This window comes from Sparus aurata, chromosome 21, assembly GCF_900880675.1.
Source record: "Sparus aurata chromosome 21, fSpaAur1.1, whole genome shotgun sequence".
Lineage (NCBI taxonomy): Eukaryota > Metazoa > Chordata > Actinopteri > Spariformes > Sparidae > Sparus > Sparus aurata.
In genome coordinates, this window is record NC_044207.1 from 27,048,593 (window position 1) to 27,060,602 (window position 12,010).

The window sequence follows — 12,010 nt, forward strand, 5'->3', positions numbered from 1 at the left end:
GACATGATCTCTCCGGTTTCTTTTTTACTCACATGTAACAGGTGAGTGTGAAGTACCAGCAGAATGAAAAACACTTCAACTACACCACCCCAAAGAGTTTCCTGGAGTTTATGAAACTGTATGGTAACCTGCTGGGGAAAAAACGCACAGAGCTGACCCAGAAGATGGAGCGGTTAGAAAACGGCTTACAGAAGCTGCAGACAACTGCCTCACAGGTCAGACAAGCTACACAATACTGGACACTTCCACTATGACTGTTAACATGCAATATTCTCCAAATATGGCTTGGCATTTTCCATTAATTTATGCCATGGTCTCTTCCTGTCCGTCTCACTCAGGTTGAAGATCTGAAAGCCAAGCTCGCAGTTCAGGAGGTGGAGCTGTGGCAGAGGAACACGGATATCGAGGCCCTCATAGCTAAAATAGGACAACAGACAGACAAGCTTAACCAAGAGAGAGCGGTGGCAGATGCAGAGGAGCAAAAGGTTCCAGATCACGGGGTTTCATTTCATACCACCAAGGAGCAAAAGTCATTATCGCACGTTTTTCATATTTTCGTTCCTTCAGGTTGCAGCGATCCAAGCCGAAGTGACTAAACAGCAGCAGGAGACCGAGGAGGACCTGGCCAAGGCTGAACCGGCCCTACAGGCAGCCAATGCAGCCCTCAATACTCTAAACAGGGTAAATCACCCGTGTGCACATCAATAGACCTGAATCCTCTCGCCACAGTTGATATATTTCTTTCACTTTATTTGATTCAGTTTGTTTTTATGCGACAAACTCAAGCGTTGCAAGGTTGGCTCCATCCCAGCCCCCCAAAATGAAATATTTATATGTGTGTGTGTGTGTATGTGTGTGTTTGTGCGTGCTCATCCAGCTGAACCTGACAGAGCTGAGGACGTTTCCCAACCCTCCAGCTATTGTCACCAACGTCTCGGCAGCTGTTCTGGTGCTGATGTCTCCCCAAGGCCGAATCCCCAAAGATCGCAGCTGGAAGGCTTCCAAGATGGTTATGAGCAAGGTGATATTTTACTGTGGTGTCTTGTCGAGTGTTTCTCAGATTTATGTGTGGCTACCACACAGCCAAAAAGAAAAAGACCATCACCAATAAATTCCCAAAATAACATTGTGTCTCATTTAAAATGACTTGTGGCTGTTTTATGCCTCGTCCCTTGTCTGAGTTGCCAACGCGGCTGAGAATTAACTGTTTATATTTATCGGTTTTCATATTTTTTATAATGATGCACTGACCTGCCGTCATTTTATCTGTGTTGAATCTGCTTTGTTGATCCCCGATTTCTCTTCTGCTATTTTATCCATCTTACTTAAAGTCTGTTTTTATACTGAAATTTTTACGTCCTCAATATTTTATGTTCTGTGCACTGCTGCTGTCTCGAACTCCTGTAAAAGAGAGTTTTAATCTCAGCGAGGCCCTTTCCCAGTTAAACAGAGGTATAAATAAAACTATAAAAGGGATTTTAGCAAATGCTGTGGTACTTTCAACAGTTGCCAATATGTGTGGATAGAAGTATCTTTATTTTGCTTTACTTCTCAATTCCCCCTCGTGATTTAAAATCCAAAAAGGCCTGCACAACTATTAAAAATGGAGATTGTGAGATGAAACCATTTAAACTAATCCACACACAAATGCACATCCAGGTGGACGACTTCCTCCAGGCTCTGGTGAACTTTGACAAAGAGCACATCCCCGAGGCGACGGTGAGGTGTGTGAGAGAGGAGCACCTCAGCGACCCGGAGTTCAACCCAGAGTTTGTGCGACAGAAGTCCTCTGCCGCTGCGGGGCTCTGCGCCTGGGTGATCAACATCATACGCTTCCACGAGGTTAACACATATCATACATAGTTAGTGTCATCCAAGCAAAGCCATTATCTTGTGTTTTTTCACTGAACAGCCATATGTTATGATTGTTTAATTGGTTATTTTCTGTTTCCCCAACTATTATGCTTCCCTGGATAGATTTTTGTAAGTATAACTGCTCTATTGTCTTTATTTTTTCAGATTTCAAATGTACAGTGTGTGCAGGATGATATTACTTCACACAGCTGAGATGTTTTTATCTTAGTTTACTCTGTCATTGACTGATATGAATATTACCCATAACAGAATATGTTATTCTAGTTGATGGTTTGTCTGCAGCCTGAAGGAATTACCTAGTTTTTTACTGAATAAACTTTGCATGCACTTCTAGATTTTGCTGTATTTGCAGTACAGCCATCCTAATAATGGATATTTTTTGGTTTGCTGTACGTTTGTGTTTGTTCTGTCTGCAGGTATTCTGTGAGGTAGAGATGAAGAGGATGTGTCTTTCTCAGGCCAATGCCGACCTGGCTGAGGCTGCTGAGAAACTCGAGGCCATCAGGAAGAAACTCGCTGTAAGTCTGCTGAGGTCATCGTTCTTTTTTTAAAACTTTATCTCCTCGTCATGTCAATCCTAGTTTGTGAATTAATTTGGCAATTAATTAAGAATACAGAAAAATAGCAAGCCTCAACATTTTAATAATTTGACTGCTTCAGTTTTGTCGTCGACCATCTGGTTACCCACGAACATGTCTCCCTCAGAAATGTCTCAATTATTCTGATTGCTCGTGTTTTATGATCTTGCTGAACTACGAGCAAAAGAAATGTTTTTTAGGCACAGGACAATATGTCTATATATTAGTTTTGTTTTATGACATTAATTGTCAGGTTATATACATACACGGGTTCCACATTGCATTCAAATAATTCCAAACTTTTCTTTGAGATGGAAAACAGCTAACTTGTTTACTTTTTTGTTATTTTCAGCCGCAACTGGCATATTTGATTATATATATATATATATTAAAACACGATGGTCTGCCCTAATTAACGTTTCTGTGCTTTGCTTGTCTTTGATAAACTGAATCTACCCAACAGCAACATCTCAGACTCATTTCTAGCTTGAGGTAAACTCAGGATGTCATTTTCTTTTGTCTGTGGCGAGAAACGTGTGATCTTCAACCTCATGTCAGTGAAAGTGTTGTTATTAATGAGACATGAAAGCATCAAACTTGCAATTTAGATGAATAAGTTGTATACACTTTGTAATAACATCATCAAAAAGAAAAAAGAAAGCAGGGGTTTTCTACCCAGACGTTATTGTAAACAAACAGGTTTATTGGTTCTATTCAGGGATATCATATTTTTGGCTGTTTCTCTTCTCCTCTCTCTCTCAGGAGCTGGACAGCAACCTGGAAACTCTGACGACAGCATTTGAGAAAGCCACATCAGAGAAACTACGCTTTCAGGAAGAGGTCAACCGCACCAACAAGACAATAGAACTGGCCAACCGGCTGGTCAAAGGACTGGAGGTGGGCACAGCAGCGACCAATGGGAGATCAGTTTGAATCATGGTCGCTTAAGTTGATGTCAGATGTTTTGCCTGCTTCTTTACATGTTAACCACAGTGTATTTGGAATAACACCAAACATAACAGAAGTGTCTCACGTAACTGTGCATGTTTCAGAGTGAGAATGTGCGCTGGGCTCACTCAGTGGCTCAGTACCACGAGCAGGAGGAAACCCTCAGCGGCGACGTCCTCTTAACCGCAGCCTTCATCTCCTACGCCGGCTCCTTCTCCAAGAAGTACAGGAGAGAGCTGCTGGACAACCTCTGGATGCCCTTCCTGCGCAGCCAAAAGGTCACAACCTTACACACAGTATTGTTCCAGAATTAATTCGAAATGAAATCATATTTTCCTCTGTCACTCTTCTCTTCCTCTCCTCACACTTTCATTCCCCTGGCTGCCTGTCCTGCTAACAGGAGATTTTTTTTTTTCTCCCATGTAAACATCTCTCTCTGGTTTGCTCATTTCTCTTTATCGTCTCCACATCAGACGCCAGTCACCATGACAGAGGGTTTAGATCCAGTGTCGATGCTGACTGATGACGCAATGGTGGCCCAGTGGAACAACGAAGGCTTACCAGGAGACAAAATGTCAACTCAGAATGCAACCATCCTCACTAACTGTGAGCTGTGGCTTTAATATCCCACTGAGCAAAACATATTCAAAAGACGTCATATCAAAGTTTCTGTTGTACGTTAAAAAGACATCCATTGAGGAGCCAGAATGAAAGGTTTTGTGACGGCCCTTTTAGACGTATTTATAACATCCACTATTGACACGCAGGTGACATCCTTACTGGGTTCAAGATAAAATATATTATGATGTTATTTTAAGACTTTTTAGATCCTTTTCTGTGCAGAATACAGATGTCCAAAGCACAGCTTCTTGTCTTTTAAGTTTTTGGGCATCATTTAAGCTTTTAATGACAAGCAGCTGTCTTTCCGAGGTCTGTAATTTAACCTGAAATGTGTCTAAAATGACAGTATGTAAAGACTTTAATTTTGAACCCTGTAGGTTTTCACTTAGATGTGATGTTGAACAATATGAAGATGTCTAAAAGAGGAAAAAAAACATTCATTCCAGCTCCTCTTTTGAACGTTCTTGAAGACACTGAATTGATGTCCTTTAGATATGTTTTTAATCTATATCACACCCCCAAACGGATGACAGCAGGCAGTTCAAGGTGTGTTTCAGATGAGTCATGTGTTCATTGCTTCAGGTGAGCGCTGGCCTCTCCTCATTGACCCTCAGCTGCAAGGCATCAAGTGGATCAAGAGTCGCTATGGGAGCAGCCTCAAGGTTGTCAGTCTAGGGCAGAGAGGGTAAGTGTGTTATATTATCAGGTAGAGATGATAAAGGCTTTAAATACAGACCTGCTACCACCAACTGTCTGCTACTATTCAGCAGCACTGTTATGTTATTTTCTCTCTTATCTGTGAGAAATGATATTACTTGCATAAAAGTTAGTTTTTTTCATGTATTGACATTAAATGTTGTTGCAGCTATGTAGATGTGATCGAACAGGCTGTAGTGGCAGGGGACACTGTCCTCATAGAGAACCTCGAGGAGACCATTGACCCCGTTATCGACCCTCTGCTGGGACGACACACCATCAAGAAGGGCAGGTAACACAAAGAGAGACACGTGAGCATGTGGAGAACCATTCGTTCCTCTGTGTTTTCTGCTTTACACTTCCTCCCTCTGCACCGCTCTGTTACAGTTGTATAAAAGTCGGGGACAAGGAGTGTTTCTTCCACCCCGGCTTCAGACTCATCCTACACACAAAGTTGGCCAATCCTCACTACAAGCCTGAGATCCAAGCCCAGACCACCCTCATCAATTTTACTGTGACTAGGGATGGTCTGGAGGACCAGCTCCTGGCCCAGGTGGTGAATCAAGAAAGACCTGACCTAGAGCACCTCAAGGTGGGTAAATTCATTATTAGGATCTGCGTTCTCGCATTGATATGGCAAAAGGGTGTTGGAGTACTTGCCTTAAAACATAATGCCATTGCAGTTGTAAACACCATTATTAACATGCTTTTTACCTATTACAACATACTGTTTTAGATTAGTGGTAGTATTTTTTTTACCAGCACAGTGTACAGTTGGCAGATCCCAAAATGATCCAAGATGTTTTTGCAACTCCCCACAGAGTGAACTGACCAAGCAGCAGAACATGTTCAAGATCGAGCTGAAGCTTCTGGAGGACGAGCTGCTGACCAGGCTGTCTGCTGCAGAGAGCAACTTCCTGGGTGACAACGTGCTGGTGGAGAAGCTCGAGACCACCAAGCACACCGCTGCCGAGATTGAGATGAAGGTAACGGTGTGAATGTGTGCAGGTTGTTGAGTATATATTTGTTTTTCATCTTTCATACTCCCTCCCTCTTTCCTTCTCAGGTCCTGGAAGCTAAAGTCAACGAAGTGAAGATAAATGAAGCCAGAGAGCACTATCGTCCCGTCGCTGTCAGAGCTTCTCTGCTCTACTTCATCATGAACGATCTCAACAAGATCAACTCCATGTACCAGTTCAGCCTCAAGGTAACCAGATGGAAAACTACAAACACATTCACATTGACAGTTTAAATGCTACAAACCTAATGAGGTGATGTGGTAAACTTTGGATAACCTCAGATTAAAAAGTCTGTAAAGCCTGGGAAGGGATACGTACGCAGTGATCACAACCAACTACCTAAATTTACTCAAGACGCGTTCTCCTTCTTTTCCTCAGGCCTTCAACGTGGTTTTCCACAAGGCAGTGGCGATGGCGGAGGCCTCCGAGGACGTAAAGAGCAGAGTGAACACCCTCATAGACTGTGTTACCTACTCCACCTTCAATTACATCAGCAGGGGACTGTTTGAGAGAGACAAGCTCACCTTTACTGCACAGCTAGCCTTCCAGGTGTGTGTCTGAGTCGGTGTTAGAGAGAAAGAGTGTGTGTGTGTGTGTGTGTGTTTCGTCCCTGACTGTGTTCTCCCTCTTTTAGTTGCTCCTGATGAGTAAGGAGATAGAAATGCGAGAGCTGGACTTCCTGCTACGTTTTAACATCGACCACCACTACGTCAGTCCCCTTGAGTTTCTCTCCAACCAGGCGTGGAGTGCCATTAAGGTGAATGCTCATGAACACATCCACACCTGTTTTTTTTTTTTTTTTTCTGGTTTACATCCACAACACACCTGCTTGTACCTTGTCTTTGTCCAGGCGATGAGCTTCACGGATGAGTTTCGTGGTCTGGACCGGGACATTGAAGGCTCTCCTAAGCGCTGGAAGAAGATGGTGGAGTCAGAGTGTCCAGAGAAGGAGAAGTTTCCTCAGGAGTGGAAAGGGAAAAGCTCCCTGCAGAAACTCATCATGATGAGAGCCCTGAGACCTGATCGCATGACCTATGCTCTTAGGTGCCTCATAATATATTTACATGCTTCTTGTCCTTCTGGATTATTCATCTTTCTTTGATTTATTTTGTAAACTCTGGTGATTTCTGCTCTTGCTCTTGTTCTCTGCAGGAACTTTGTGGAGGAGAAGCTTGGGGTGAAGTATACAGAGGGCCGAAAGACTGAATTTGCAAAGTCGTTCAGGGAAAGTGGTCCGGCCTCACCGGTGTTCTTCATCCTCTCCCCGGGAGTGGACCCACTGAAAGACGTGGAATCACTGGGTACTGTAAACATGCACAGACTGCATGCATCAACATATAGAAAGACGTAGAATTCAACCTTGTGTGTTTCCAGGAAGGAAGCTGGGTTTCACGATCGACCTTGGGAAGCTTCACAACGTGTCCTTGGGTCAGGGTCAGGAAGCTGTGGCTGAGGTCGCTATGGAAAAAGCAGCCAAGGAGGGTCACTGGGTGATACTGCAGGTCTGACGGGAGGAGAGTTTACTCTGAATACTTGGATAGATGTTTTATCACAAGTTAGAAATATTTGACAGAATAATTAAGATCTAGTTTACATATTTAGTTTTTATTTCTAAAAACGTAATAAATTGTAAATCAGAGTGTTTCTCTGAGGAGAAGTGATGCTGAAACTCTAAATACTCTGTTTCCCAAACTAGATTTAAATTGTGTTTTCCTCCGCCTCCCTGTAGAACATTCACCTGGTCGGTCGCTGGCTGGGTTCACTTGAGAAGCTCCTGGAGCGCTGCTGTGAAGGCAGTCATCCAGACTACAGAGTGTTTATGAGCGCTGAGCCGGCACCAACACCCCAGGAACACATTATCCCTCAGGTAGAGAAGCAGCGTACATGCAGGAAGGTCATCTCAATCCATCAAGCAAACGGGCTCCCATTCATGGCACTTCAACGTCCTACAGGGAGTTTTTATCTGCTTATAAAACAGTGTAGAAACAAGACCATCATTCAGAAGATTTGCTATTTTTATGAAGTTATCAAAGTTAATTTTCAATGCCTGTCACCAAAATCCAAAATCATAACATAACAGAGCAACCAAATCCAAACATATATACATGAAGGATTGAAATGCATCCTGCAAACAGGTGTGTTTAAAAAAGAAAACAGGATTAAAAATCTGTTGTGTTTTGCCTTCACTTGCTTTCAAAACAAATGCACACACTTGCAAGATCTCCACAGCAGGTTGTGGTGGTGTTCATACCACTTGAGTCCACATGAGTCGCCAGAATCAACTTGTAGCTATTTTAGACGTGAATCTTTTGATCTGGTATGTTTCCTTCAGGGCATCCTGGAAAACGCTATCAAGATCACCAACGAACCTCCTACGGGCATGCTCGCCAATTTGCACGCTGCTCTTGATAACTTCGACCAGGTGAGCTTCCACCGCCTGCTTTGCCTCAGTGTTTATTGGTTTATTTATAACGTATTTGTTGATTGGCCTCCTTATAGGGCATCCTGGACCAGTGCAGCCGTGAGCAGGAGTTTAAGACCATCCTCTTCTCTCTGTGTTACTTCCACGCCTGTGTGGCAGAGAGGAGGAAGTTTGGACCCCAGGGCTGGAACAGGAAGTACCCCTTCAACACCGGAGACCTGACGATATCAGTTAACGTCCTCTACAACTACCTGGAAGCTAACACACAGGTGGGATGTGTCGTTAGTGCAGAACAAGCATGATGAACATATTTAAGGGAATGACTGCATTGGCAGTGATTTTGATAATGATTGTGATAATGATGATGAAGGTGCCATGGGAGGACCTGAGGTATCTGTTTGGGGAGATCATGTACGGAGGACACATCACTGACGACTGGGACAGACGGCTCTGCAGAACATACCTGGAAGAATACATGCAGCCCAACCAGGTTTGTCCACGACGGCGAGAAAATGTGAATATAATCCTCGCCGCTGTGGCTGATTGATGTCGAGGATCGGCACGCGCAGCTCTGTTCTAGCACAAGAGGACCAAATGAACTGGCTTTGGTGCAGATAGTGTGTGGCTGGCAGATTTAACTGTGTTTTTGGAGCAAAGACTCGGACTTTTTTGGGATGAGAAGAGCCAGTTAGAAGCAGTTTGGCTACCGTCTCGGCCAGAGACTGCACATGCAGGCTTTAAGAGTGTCTGGCAACCGAAAGTTTGAGATTTAGGCCAGGAAATTTTGTTTACTGGAGTTTGGATGATTTTAAGTTTTGCACCGTGTTTAGAAATCTGAAGCAAAAATATTTTCTGTTGTTTTATTTCCCAGTTTGACCGGAAGCTTTCTTTGGCTCCTGGATTTGTCGTGCCCTCAAACCTGGATTACCAGGTACACAGGAGATGGATACCGCTTGAGGAAACTTTAAACTCACATTGTCAAATCTCCCTAATGTTGAACATTTAAATCTTCATAACGGTCTTTAAACTGAATATGCCTGACTGTGAAACACTTTCAATAAATGCACCCAGTGACTTACAGTTTAGTGTATTTATCAGTACATTCAGACAGTAATAATCTCTCCCTACACCTCCAGGGCTACCACGATTTCATAGATGAGATGCTGCCCCACGAGAGCCCAGTGCATTATGGGTTGCACCCCAACGCAGAAATCGAGTTCTTGACAGTAACGTCAGATAATCTTTTCCACACTCTGCTGGAGCTGCAGTCTCCTGACGCTGTGATGGGGGAGGGAGCCTCACAGACCCTGGAGGAGAAGGTAGCTACACCTACAAGTTCAATTATTTCTTTCTGTCTTTTTTTTTTTTTGACAGGAATTAAGTCTTTATTTATTAACTTGCTGAACTAATGCAAAAAACATGATGCTCAAATCTTTTCATCAGTCACAATTACTTTAGTTTTAGAGTTGTCTACTTCTCTACCGTCTTCGCCTTCTGTCAGGTGAAAACTATTTTGGATGAGGTTCTGGAGAAGCTACCAGAGGAGTACAACATGTCCGACATCACCTCGAAGACGGCTGAACGCTCCCCGTACATCCTGGTCTGCTTCCAGGAGTGCGAACGCATGAACGCGCTCATCTCTGAGATGCGGCGCTCGCTCAAGGAGCTCGACCTCGGGCTCAAGGTGTGCATGTATTGTGTTTGCATGTATATGTACAGTAAAGCTGTGTGCACTGTGCGATGCAATTGTTAAATTTGTCTTTCAAAGGGTGAACTGGCCATCTCCTCTGAGATGGAGAAGCTGCAGACGGCCTTGTTCTTTGACAATGTCCCTGATACCTGGACCAAGCTGGCCTACCCCTCCACCTACAGCCTGGCTATATGGTGTGTGTGTGTATGTTGTTATTTATTTTTTGTGTCCAGAAGGCTGACATACGTAGTCCAAAGATGTTTTTCTTTCTCTTTGTGTGTGTCAGGTATAATGATGTGTTGCAGCGCTGTAAGGAGCTGGACAGCTGGACTCAGGACCTCTCTCTGCCGAGTGTTGTCTGGCTGTCTGGACTTTTCAACCCACAGTCCTTCCTCACTGGTAACACACATTCATGCATGCAGCCAACAAAAAAATCTTTCAAAATCCTGATCATTTATCTCTTGCATCATCACTCCTCTACTCTGACCCTCCAGCGGTGATGCAGTCTCTGGCGCGTAAGAACGAGTGGCCCCTGGATAAAGTGAACCTGACGGTGGATGTGACCAAGAAGTTTAAGGAAGAGTTCAACCAACCCGCCAGGGAGGGTGCATACGTATACGGACTTTACATGGAAGGTAGACAAACACTGCTCCTTTGTTGTTGGATAGATAAATACTTTACTGTGTCTTTTAAAGTGAAACTCTCTTCAAAAAGCAACCGAGGCTTTATTTGTGATTGAATATGAGTCAAACCTTCGTGTAAAAGCATAATTACGACGAAAGAGGCACCAAGATTTACCGTAGTTTCGCTTTCAGGCAAGCTAATTTTCAATGGAGTACTGGGGCACTCTTACGCTAGCATCAAAAGCTCTATTTTTAAAACACTAAGAAGACTCGACACGACATGAAACTTTGCTCGTAGTATCACCAGGGTCTCTACACATGAACACGAGCATTGAGAACATTGTTTGTGTACACAGAGTTTACTAAAAAGAAGGTTTTTGAACAACTCACGTTAGCAGTAGCATCTCCTGCGCGCCGCCGTCATGGCAGCCAAAAAGTGTCAATCCCCGAGTGTGACCCAACAGGAAGGCCTGAGGAGCGGTCCACCATTACTCTCCTGCCTGTAAGGTTGCACTCATATTCAATCACAAATAAAGCCTTGGTTGCTTTTTGAAGAGAGTTTCACTTTAAGTGAAAGTAAGCACTCTTCAAATGTCATAGTTTTTAAGCACGGTAGTCCCATTTTTCCAGGTGCGAGGTGGGACACTCAGGCAGGTGTGATCACCGAGGCCCGTCTAAAGGATCTGACCCCGGCCATGCCCGTCATCTCAGTCCGAGCGGTGCCCAACGACCGCCAGGAGACCAGGAACATCTACGAGTGCCCGCTCTACAAAACCAAGATCAGGGGACCGACATATGTTTGGACTTTAAGCCTCAAAACCAGGGAAAGGCCCGCCAAGTGGGTTCTGGCAGGAGTGGCTCTGCTGCTCAGTGTGTGAGAGTTCAGGGGTCGAGATTCAGAAGATGTGATGGATCCCAAAATTAAGATTAGTGGGAGATTGCTTTTAGTTATTTCTTTAAATTACCATAAAATGCACTGTCACAATGAGGAGGGTTAAAAAAAAAACATTAACTGAAAGTGTATTCAAGGTGAACAAACATTAAACATGATTTCTGTACGTTTAATCAAGTTTCTAATCTAGATCACAACTCTCGCTCCTTTAATAGGTTTTCTATTTTACGTGAAGCTTTTGTACCTGTTAACATCAATTAAACTGGTTTGAATCTTACTGTGAAGGTTTCACTGAGGCTCAGAAAAAGAGAAAGTTGGATCAATTAGCAATGTCTTAATTTCATCATGTTTAGTGAGTCAATGAACATTAAGATGTCTCCCAAATATTCCCTTTGGTTCAGTATCTATGTCCAATAATGCAGAAGCCCTAAGTGGCCATGGGTCAAACGTATTATTCCCTCTGCTTTCACGCGTTCACAAGTTATTTATGTCATTATTACGAGATAAATGTTGTTTTCCCAAGATAACAAGATCCTGTCAAGATCTCCAGATAACGACCTTTGTTTTCCTGAGGTAAGGATATAATTACAGATCACAAGAAAGCAATGGCGACTGGTGGCTGACTTGAACACTCATGTAAGCAGGT

At 43.5% G+C, this 12,010-nt stretch overlaps 1 protein-coding gene across 2 annotated transcripts in view; it reads left to right on the forward strand.

Moving 5' to 3' along the window:
• The window catches only part of dnah9l (dynein, axonemal, heavy polypeptide 9 like), a 35,811-nt gene extending 24,170 nt beyond the window's left edge, over positions 1 to 11,641 (forward strand). Inside the window, exons 60-90 of one of the 2 annotated variants that reach the window (XM_030402079.1) lie at positions 42 to 215; positions 339 to 485; positions 568 to 681; positions 878 to 1,021; positions 1,660 to 1,842; positions 1,978 to 1,983; positions 2,292 to 2,393; positions 3,216 to 3,350; positions 3,506 to 3,679; positions 3,875 to 4,007; positions 4,605 to 4,707; positions 4,888 to 5,010; positions 5,106 to 5,310; positions 5,540 to 5,704; positions 5,785 to 5,925; positions 6,116 to 6,286; positions 6,372 to 6,494; positions 6,588 to 6,781; positions 6,890 to 7,038; positions 7,112 to 7,239; positions 7,467 to 7,604; positions 8,070 to 8,159; positions 8,237 to 8,428; positions 8,530 to 8,649; positions 9,031 to 9,090; positions 9,296 to 9,478; positions 9,661 to 9,843; positions 9,928 to 10,043; positions 10,136 to 10,248; positions 10,344 to 10,484; positions 11,103 to 11,350. In XM_030402079.1, coding sequence (XP_030257939.1) covers positions 42 to 215; positions 339 to 485; positions 568 to 681; positions 878 to 1,021; positions 1,660 to 1,842; positions 1,978 to 1,983; positions 2,292 to 2,393; positions 3,216 to 3,350; positions 3,506 to 3,679; positions 3,875 to 4,007; positions 4,605 to 4,707; positions 4,888 to 5,010; positions 5,106 to 5,310; positions 5,540 to 5,704; positions 5,785 to 5,925; positions 6,116 to 6,286; positions 6,372 to 6,494; positions 6,588 to 6,781; positions 6,890 to 7,038; positions 7,112 to 7,239; positions 7,467 to 7,604; positions 8,070 to 8,159; positions 8,237 to 8,428; positions 8,530 to 8,649; positions 9,031 to 9,090; positions 9,296 to 9,478; positions 9,661 to 9,843; positions 9,928 to 10,043; positions 10,136 to 10,248; positions 10,344 to 10,484; positions 11,103 to 11,350 — 4,398 coding nt within the window. Of the gene's footprint in view, positions 1 to 41; positions 216 to 338; positions 486 to 567; positions 682 to 877; positions 1,022 to 1,659; positions 1,843 to 1,977; positions 1,984 to 2,291; positions 2,394 to 3,215; positions 3,351 to 3,505; positions 3,680 to 3,874; positions 4,008 to 4,604; positions 4,708 to 4,887; positions 5,011 to 5,105; positions 5,311 to 5,539; positions 5,705 to 5,784; positions 5,926 to 6,115; positions 6,287 to 6,371; positions 6,495 to 6,587; positions 6,782 to 6,889; positions 7,039 to 7,111; positions 7,240 to 7,466; positions 7,605 to 8,069; positions 8,160 to 8,236; positions 8,429 to 8,529; positions 8,650 to 9,030; positions 9,091 to 9,295; positions 9,479 to 9,660; positions 9,844 to 9,927; positions 10,044 to 10,135; positions 10,249 to 10,343; positions 10,485 to 11,102 lie in introns of both variants that reach the window. The other variant, XM_030402078.1, reaches the window with a different exon arrangement.
• The last annotated feature ends 369 nt before the right edge of the window (positions 11,642 to 12,010 follow it).